The 10228-nt window shown below is 40.8% G+C and overlaps 1 protein-coding gene across 1 annotated transcript; it reads right to left on the reverse strand.

Annotated features, from left to right (window-relative positions):
- Window positions 1-998: 998 nt before the first annotated feature.
- On the reverse strand, window positions 999-8732 carry preb (prolactin regulatory element binding). Its single transcript, XM_053327450.1, has 10 exons — window positions 8586-8732; window positions 6732-6916; window positions 5742-5937; window positions 5300-5550; window positions 4872-4952; window positions 4638-4765; window positions 4375-4548; window positions 2464-2536; window positions 2186-2345; window positions 999-2088 (listed from the first exon to the last, which is right to left on the reverse strand). The coding sequence occupies exons 2-10, from the start codon at window positions 6864-6866 to the stop codon at window positions 1994-1996; spliced, it is 1293 nt and encodes a 430-aa protein (XP_053183425.1). The 5' UTR covers window positions 6867-6916; window positions 8586-8732; the 3' UTR covers window positions 999-1993.
- Between the last annotated feature and the right edge of the window lie 1496 nt (window positions 8733-10228).

Below are 10228 nucleotides of genomic sequence, written 5' to 3' on the forward strand. Positions count from 1 at the left end.
GCAGAGCCAAAGCGTCATCAGTGTCAGCTAGTTCAGTCTCAGCCCCTCAGGGATTATGTACAGTATAGATTTATATAAATAAGCAAAATAAATAGCTTTTACTTCTAATTCTAATGTGTCTATTATTAATCTAATACCAGCATTAATGTTCCTTTCTTTTTATTCATTAACTTTTTTTCTGTTTTGTATTGTTCTTCATGAAAAAAATCCACCAACTCTCAAAACAAACGTATGAATCAAACTTCCATTAGCAACCTTACAGCAACTTGTTGATAATTCTCTGTGAGCTGTGGCCCCTGTGGACTCCTGGCAACCTCACCTCCTCTCCAACAATGCTAGGCCTGAATGAGACAGCTGAGAGCGGCTCCAGCTAGCTGCTATTCAGATGGCCAGAGGAGCAGAGGTCACTGATTTGATGCTGACATTTGAACAAGGCTGTAAAAGAATGTGAAGTAAGAGAAAGAAGAAATGACTGCTTATCTTAATCCTCAACAAGAGTCTCATTTGAGGATTTAAATGAGCTGACACAAATCCAAATGTACTTGAATTTCAGCTAGCATGGTCAGATTGCTTTACTTTATTCCTTCTTTTTAATTATTTAGGTGATTGTCAAAACCTGATATATCTCATTCCTCTGAGTCATAGAGCTCCACTGTTGTCCAAAAACTATTAAAAACACATTGAGTCACACTACTGCACTGGTGACATGTTCCTCTATTACCATCTCACACACACACACACACACACACACACACACACACACACACAGTCCTGCTGCCAGAAATACTCACCAGAACACCAAATGTGGATTTATCTGTCAGTGAGAACAGTCATCAGTGTTAGCAGAAGTACAGAGGCCAGCTGTTTGGGGAAATTGCAAAGCGTTTATATGAAATGAGTGGATACATCTATGAGGTGTTTAAAAATGATCTGTGATGATAACAGAGCAGAGATTCTGTCAGCATCATAGAGTAAAAAGGGACCAAAAGGTTCAAAGGTTAAAGCCATCTTTCTTATCAATATTTTATTTCTTCTATCATTTCACCAAGTTAGTTACAATAACATGGGCATTATTTTTAAGTTCCATTCACATTTTTTTTTTTTACATTTGGTGTGTAACAGATTTGCAGTCAGAATGTTTAAATACAATTAAGGGTGATAATATCTTCATAAAACAAGGGAATATTCAGCTTTCGCTCAGGTAAAAATACAATTTTCATGTTTCCTGTTTCCTCTGCGCTTATAGAAACTCAAATTTGACCACATCTGGTTTTGTAATAAGATCAACTTATAGTCCATTAGTAAAAAACTTACTTAACAATGGGCAACTCTGGACACTAGAACAGAAAATTAACAAACAACAATAATGCTGTAGATTTGAATTCAAAAATCCAATTTACTGAGACTAACAGATGTTGTGGAGACATAACCAAATGTCTGTAAACTGTCTGTTCTCTGCTTCCCACTAGTGGATGAAAAGAAAATCATAGAAGTCATTATTCAAAGAGAATAACTAATTGAAAGTGTCTGTGTGTAAACAAAAAACAAAATCAGACACGTTATGTGTCAATCATTTATATATTTTTACATAGTTCATTAAATATGTCAATAAAAAGATCCCACCCTTTAAACACTCATGAACCTGAGCCCTTCAACTGTCAGACGTGAATCCACAAAAGATTAAGAGTAATTGATAGAGATCAAAGCAAATAAAAATCCCACAGTCTGTCCTGGTGTGATTCCACTGGGTGAACAGGTGTGAGAGGAACAACCCTGAGTAGGAGCAGAGGGGGAAATGTCAGGGCGCCATAAAAACTGTTGAGTCAGTGGTGCAGCAGGAGAGCCTTCACACACTCAGCTGGTCTGATGCAGCACTGAGAGGTCTGGATGGTTTGTTGGACTGACGACCGCTGCTGTTGATAGTGGCACAGTAAGTAATGTGAAGATGTATCAAAGCTCCATCAGCTCTAACCTGTGACAACACTTGCATGATTTAAATAAATCCAGGGAAGAGGTACTGCAGGAGGAGGACGATTCCCACCACCATGAGTCCACAGAAGAACAGCACCAGCCACACAGGGAAGGATCCTGATGGAGAGAATACAAAACGAGGGGAAAGATGAGGTGAGAGATCATAGGTTACATATGCAGTCTTAATGTGTTCATTTGATAATGCAGGACTTACTTCGGTTGAGGACGGCGTGCATTTGACAGCGGCTGTCCACAGCTACACTCAACATGGCTGTTTCATTGTTCCCTTTGATATTTCTGCCTTTCAGCGAATCAGGAAGGAAGGCCAGGTCTGTCACTACAATGCCATGGGACTCCTGTACATAATACAATTTCTATACACACACACACACACACACACACACATACACACACACACACAGTGACACCAAGTTATTATCATATGACATGGCATTTGATTTATTTGATTAAGTGTGCCCACACTGAGTTTACCTGTAAGGAGAAAGCAATGTAGATGGCTACTGATCCTGTCACAGTTCCAAGGCCCAAAAATGTTCCCGAGTCACTGTCAGAGAGAAGCTTCATGTTAACATCTGTGCTGCAAGATATAATATAGTTTATCCTAAAAGCTTCTACACACTAACAGTGGCTATGTGATCCACCTGCTCCTACTTTACACCTCAGCAGGAACCGTCTTCACTTGCCTGATCAGGAAAATACTGGAGATGAGAAATCTACTTGTCCTCAAAACACTTGTTGAATACTGGACCAGGACTAACTCTTAAGTAGCTGTGATGTTACAATTAAGTTATAATAAGAATTTCTAATAGGCACATAGAATCTTTGTGCTTCCAGCAGATGAAAGCAAGACGTGAAAGCATACAGTGCATCATTCTGTACAATGAAGAAGGTTTTAGCACAGTGGTTTGAGTAAGACTCTAAAAGGAAGTCTGATGTTTTTCTTTATTTTTCTTATCATCTTTATACCTCATAAAAAGAAAACTCAACAGAAGATAAATCTTTAAAAAGCTCCCAAATATTGTTTCTGTTTGGTAGTTTGAACAAAGGAACAAACAGCTTTTCTTTGGCAGCTTCCCAGCAACAGTTTGACTGGTCTGAATGTGCTCAACACAAAGGTCACATGAGATGTAGTAAGCAGCCTAACTCACTCTGGACCATCAGCTGTTCCCTACATCCATACTAATACCTTTTCATTTTAAAACCACCAAACCTTTGCTACGTTTACACCTAGCATCCACTCTACTCCATCACTATGCTACGTTTACACCTAGCATCCACACTACTCCATCACTATGCTACATTTACACCTAGCATCCACTCTACTCCATCACTATGCTACGTTTACACCTAGCATCCACACTACTCCATCACTATGCTACGTTTACACCTAGCATCCACTCTACTCCAGCACTATGCTACGTTTACACCTAGCATCCACACTACTCCATCACTATGCTACGTATACACCTAGCATCCACACTACTCCAGCACTATGCTACGTTTACACCTAGCATCCACACTACTACTCCATCACTATGCTACGTTTACACCTAGCATCCACACTACTCCATCACTATGCTACATTTACACCTAGCATCCACACTACTCCATCACTATGCTACATTTACACCTAGCATCCACACTACTCCATCACTATGCTACATTTACACCTAGCATCCACACTACTCCATCACTATGCTACGTTTACACCTAGCATCCACACTACTCCATCACTATGCTACATTTACACCTAGCATCCACACTACTCCATCACTATGCTACATTTACACCTAGCATCCACACTACTCCAGCACTATGCTACGTTTACACCTAGCATCCACACTACTCCAGCACTATGCTACGTATTTTCAAATCCCTCAGAGACTTTTGAAGATTCTGCTGACTCTGTTTTAGTTTGAAAACTGAAGGGTGGTGTTTTAGTCTGGACAGGTTGGCACAGAACCTTCTGAAAACCATGACACAGATACCCAGGTTGGCTTCCTGATTGGGCCATACCAGTCCCTCCCTGACTCACCACATGACTGTCCCACCTGATCATTGGTCCAAGCAATGAAATCTCACCATTACTCTTCCTCCTCTGCAGTATGAGGCTTCCAGTTTACACAGCACATGTATGCTCAGTATACATGAATGGTCATGTGTTTTCAGCTGAGTATAGACAGAGATTATTTCTGAAACAGTGTCAAAATGTTGTTGATAGAGATGGTAAATAATCAAATAAAAACTAGTATGGATGTAGTCTAAGGTGAGTCTGATCGCATTCGTGATTTAAAGCTATATTCAGAATAGATTCTAGAGCACAAACACTTCCATTGACCCCTGCAGTGGTCTGCCATGTTATCATATGAACCTGAAGTGTACCTGACAGCCATACTGGAGATGACCTCGGCTCCACAGGGAGCTGTCAGCATGGGCAGGAAGCTCTTGCCATCCCACTTGGTGAGGTAACAAGGAGGAGGTTTTCTGTCTCGTTTATGGGGGATCTGGACTGTGTAAAGCCTCAGGGCATCTTTTTGGTCTTCTATCTTTCCAAACCTGAAATACATTCAAATACAAACATCTGTCAGATCATTCAGAACTGAACAGCTAGGATGCTATTTCACAGAAGAGAGTTTTCCTCTTACCTGCAAGCCATATATCGGTAAGTCTTGTCAGCTATTTGAGGCATGGTTTCATTCCATTTGAGACTCATAGCCAGCTGGTTCCCACTCCATACGCTGCAGGCAAAGTCCCGGCCAACAGTCACCAGGTGCTGCATGCCAACACAACACATCATACTGACTATTACTAAACAATCAACTGACATCATTTACAGCATAAACATTCAATATTGAGAGCCAGAGGAGTCAATGTGTCACCTTGTTCCCTGGACTCATATCCAGGTCTTCAACCTCCCCTTCATGTACTTTGAAGTCAAACTTCTTCTTCAGCGATGGAAACTGCAGTAGAGTGGAGAACATATAATCAAGGTGAAGACATCAGTGCATACAACCAGAGAGCAGTATATCATCTATACCAGCCTATTAAGATAAACAGCTACACAATCTGCATCTCAATGATCAAATATGTCATCCAAGAAGAAAATACAGGATCTGCATAGAGGACATTTTGATGCCACCCTCCAAAGTTTTCAGCCAGTGCCAACGCTGACAAAATACAAAAGAAGAGACATCTGAAGTTGAAAAGCATTGTCCTAGCCTCATTAATGAATCAAACTAAAGCAGTACTATAGCAGTATATCACTCACACACAGCTGCTAAGGACATACTGTTCAGTTAGAATTTACCTCCCAGACTCTGACGTATCCATCTGTCCCTCCTGTCAGCAGGAGGCTCAGGTCAGGACTGAACCGGACCACTTTCTGGAGTGGGTCCTGAGGGTTCAGGTCTGACTGCAGTTCAGCCAAACCACTGACAGAGATGTGAGCCGTCTCATCCTTCATATCTGACATATCTCCAGAAGCTGCAGCTCCATCCTCTCCACCTCTGTCTCCTTTCCCAGCTCGTCTCCTGGTATTCCCCTGCTGCACGCTGTTCCCTGTGCACACATGACACTCATTTAATGAAGAACAAAGAGGGAAACTCAAAGGGAATCCATTCATTAAAAAGTTATTACAGCTCACACACAAATGTATTTTCAAACAACAAATAAATCAGACACATATTAATTATGTAGCATATTGTTTGATGTACAGCAGGTATATTTCATAGTGTAGCAGCAGTCTTTACCATCTTTAGCAGCTTTGCCTCCCTCTTTCTGTGTGCAGTGTTTAAACTTCATCAGGCAGCAGGTCCCATCCTGGCCTGCAGCCATCACACCGTTACCTATAGCCAGGTTCATGTTGGCACGTGTGTCAGTGTCATGAGAGTGAAGGAGGCTGGCACTGTACTGGTGTTCTCCAACCAGCTGAAGGTCAAGAAAGTGCTGAAACACACAGTCATGAATCCATTACATCTTCATAATGACTGTAATCCACACCTTCATAAACATGTTCTAAACATAGCACAAAAAGTAAGGACATTTGTGTTTGCTAGATTATTTCTTTATTATAACAATGCTTCTTTGCAATAAATCTTATACCGTTGGAAAGCCTGTTATTTCTCTTTTAAATGGAGACATATTTGTAAGGAACATGCATTTGTGGGATGAGTAGCAGAGATGAGTACGTGGGTTGTGCCTATGAAAAATTTGGCAAATCTTCTCTGCCGATGCCAAACAGCTTATTTTATTTGTTTTGAGCTTCTGGTACTCCCAGGCGCTGCCAATCAGGTACCAATCTGGCACCAATCAGGCACCTGTGAGCAGGTCAGTTGGTGTCTGCTCCAAGAATCACCATGCCATGCTTGACTGATCTGGATAGGGCAACTTCAAGCTGGTGTTCCACAGAACCAAGTTTCAGCATTATTTGGAGTGAGCCCTAGTACCATCTCCAAACTGAAGGCCATGTTCCATATAATGGGGGATTGGTACCTGATTGGCAGCACCTGGGGGTACCAGAAGCTCAAAACAAGAATTAATAGCAACAGCAAAATAAGCTGTTTGGTATCAGCAGAGAAGATTTGCCAAATTGTTCATGGCCGCAACCCACATACTCAGCTCTGCTGCTCCTCCCCCCTCCTGCATGTTCCTTACAAATGTGGCTCCATTTAAAAGGGAAATAAACATGTGTATATATATATTTATATATTTATAATGCTATTCTATTCTACAGCACTTACCACAGCATTCTTTATGCCTGTCTTGGACGCCCCTCCTCCTCCTGCTGTGATCACCAGTCCTGTGTTAGGATCAACTTTAATGGAGTATAAGGGAAAGGGGGCTCTGTACAGATCTGGCACCTTCTGTTTCCCCATTGTTCAACAAGTCACTCACACTTCTTCATAAAACCGCTGCATTCAAACACCTGTGGGAAAAAAAACACACAGAGCGTTAGTCCTCCACCTGCTGGGGGCTCAAACATGTTGCCGGAGGGTATGTGAGTGAAGCCACGCCATGACATCATCATGGACTGAAACTGGCTGCTGTAAGTGTTTCCCACCAGATCCTGTGACATCATTCCAGCCACTTTATAGTACTCCACACACCAACATCAGTGAGAACACATTATAATAATACCTGCACAATTATCAATCTGAGTTTGTGTACTATCAACTATAAAATACAAGCACTGCACTTCTGTTTTACAACTAATAGGTGAACTCTGATCTAAGCATAGCCTACATACAGTGACAAACACTACATTACAAATATCAATGTACACACCAGTTTGTTAGCACAGGTAATTAAAAGAAATGTAGTCCAATACAACAGCCCAGCCATAAATCCACTCACTCAGTATCAGTGAGGGTAGAGTACATATTAAAAACCTCTCAGTGAAACATAGTTGACAAGATAAGATTAACTTTACTGTCCCAAAGGAAATTTTGTGGGCTAAAAGCGTGCAGTTGTGATATACTGTAGAAATCTGTTAGGTTTGACCCTCACCTGTAAAACCTCTTTGTGCCATCTCAAAACATTTCTAGACTTCACCTCTCTCTAACCCTGTCACATGCAGGGAAACTTGTGCATGTCTTTATCTCAGGACTGGACTAGTGCACTGAGCTCTTCACAGGGCTCCATGACAGCAGCATCAAAGAGCCCCACTACATTCAGAAAACAGCACTGCCAGATAAGAGTTTGAGAAATACAAACACATCTGTTTTCATTGTACTAGCTCCCTGTCTACTTCAGTGTTGACTGCAAAGTATTGCTCCTCACATACAGATCCATCAATAGACATGTACCTCCCTATCTACAGGAGATGATCATACCACAAACATTCACCCACACCCTCAAACCTGCCAGCAACTTGCTTCTCTGGGTCCCCACTACTAAGCTCTTGTTATGGGGAATCCAGACCTCTGTAACCATCTGAGGGCAGCACAGACCTACACTCTGTTATTAACTTTCCACTTAGGAAGGGTTTTTTATGTTAAATATTATTTACTTTATGTTGTATGTTTTTAATGCTGTAGCATGTAGCACTTTGAGATTCATTGTGACTGAAAGTGCAGTTCAAATGGAATGATTTATCATATTAGCTGGATGTATATTTCAAGCAGTATCCTGAACATGTTCTACATGCTTCAGAGTGCAGTAAATGAAGTGTATTACCAACCTTTGAGAGACAGCAACACATTTACCACTGAGCAGCACGTATAATCTAATCACACTTCTAGAAAGTGTGATTAGATTATACGTGCTGCTCTAGTGACGTTAATGGCTTAAATGAATGTACAACAAACCGTATGAGGCTGATAGCTGTTCAGTTAATAGCAGCAGTGTTTCTCCTTCAGTTACCTGGGCTAACAGCTGGCTCACATGAGCACTGTCACCACCACAGGTACATAAATGAATGGTAACAGTTTTATATAAACAGTTTTTCTGTTTTCAGGAGTAACGTGACAACACGGCAGTGTTATGAGACATAGCAACCGCTAAGTTTAGCTAACCTGTCAACTGCTGAAAGCTGCAGTTAGCACTGCAGACTCCTAGCATATTAGCTCTAGCCGGTTATTTAATGAGTGCCCTACCTCTGTAAATGCTCCGGTTTGTTTTCCGTTGTTATTTTACCAGACAGCTAAGTACTAAATCAGACGATTTCATTATGAGCTGTCAATGACAAAGGCTTATGAGAAAGAGGAAGAGCTAGCGGCTAGAGGCTACACTCGACAGCCACTTCCCTACCTACACGTCAGCAACGTAGGACGACGTACGCTACGCTCTGACGTAAACAAAACTTTTTCACTGTTGTTTGTTGTGGTTTGTGATGTTTTTGTATTATCATTACCATCATCATTATCATTATCATTATCATTATCATTATTATTATTAAAGTATTGTGCCTTAGGAAGATTTGGCAAAATGTGGAATATTAGCGATAATAATGAATACCCCCAGCACATAGATACAAAAACACTGCTTATTCCTGACACATACTGTATCTGACAGATCAACACAAGAACCCTTAAGTTGTGGATAGACTGCATAGACTACAAAACACCCACACAATTCTAACATCTACATCATTTTAAGTTTCTGTGAAAACAGGATAGCCTAAGGGGACTGTCTGCAAACAGCAATATGTGTACATCACTTCAACAGAAACTACATTAGGAAGGAATCTTTAAATGGTCAGTATGAAGAGAAATAATTATAGTAAGCAAAGCCTTTTTCAAAGTTCATATTGACACCTGTTTTAAGAAAGATTTGAAAATGATGAACCCATCCTTTAGGGCAGCTGATTTGACTGAAACCATTTGAATCTTATTTAGTGAAACCTGAACTTGACAGCTGTGGTGACACAATGCTATAAAACACTTCAATTATAATCATGTTTCTATGTTTAACCTGTTTGACACCAGTTCTTTTCAATGACACCATACTGCCAGTAGGCCTGTATTGATTGTTCCACTGAAACCCAGCTCTGAACCATTCAATCAATGTACAGACAGTTGGCCATCAACCAGAAATATTTTATCAGCATAATCTACCAGCTGTTATTGTCCCAAACTGACTATCAAGGTCACAGTGCAAAAACACAGAAGCATGCACTCGCCTAATTATGTGCATGTGGATTAAGAGACTAGACCATGTGATAGGAACATGTTGTCTGGGGAATCATGTTGAATTAACCTTTGTCTCAAACATGGTGTAGTCCACAGAGAATTGCCAGGCTTGTGGATGGATCATCAGTAATTAATTTAAGTAATAGATTTTCCAAACTATGTTACTGTGGGATATGGATAACCACAGAGAACAGCCATCACCATGATTATTAAACTGCATGCTTTGTGTATCAGGGTAATAGAATCAGATCATGAATGAAATCCATATGAGCATTATAAAATGTCCAAAAACAGCTTATATTGTTGTACTGCTGAAAAGATACACCAGTGTTCCTTCTTCCCTACACCATGGTGTCCAGAGTGACAACAACAACTAGGGAAATATATTCTGGGAGATGCTGGTCCAGCACTTGCCCTGACTATGTCGTTGACCTAGGCAAGATTTTAGACTGAGACGCTTTGAGAATCAGTCTGCACAGGCACAAAGACACACAGTGCACACTCACACATACTAAATGTGCCCTTCCAAATATATTAAATAATAAACTGGTTAAGCACAGGAGATAAAAGCTGAAACACAGAGTACAGAGTGAGGAACACAGAGGGGT

Source organism: Scomber japonicus, chromosome 10, assembly GCF_027409825.1.
Source record: "Scomber japonicus isolate fScoJap1 chromosome 10, fScoJap1.pri, whole genome shotgun sequence".
In the NCBI taxonomy this organism is placed as follows: domain Eukaryota; kingdom Metazoa; phylum Chordata; class Actinopteri; order Scombriformes; family Scombridae; genus Scomber; species Scomber japonicus.

Coding starts and splice junctions, on each gene's coding strand:
- preb (XM_053327450.1), bottom strand. CDS start 6,866: ATGGGGAAACAGAAGGTGCCAGATCTGTACAGAGCCCCCTTTCCCTTA. Junction 5,551..5,741: donor AGGCAAAGCTGCTAAAGATG/GTAAAGACTGCT, acceptor ATGTGTGCACAG/GGAACAGCGTGCAGCAGGGG. Junction 4,766..4,871: donor ATATGAGTCCAGGGAACAAG/GTGACACATTGA, acceptor GTTGGCATGCAG/CACCTGGTGACTGTTGGCCG.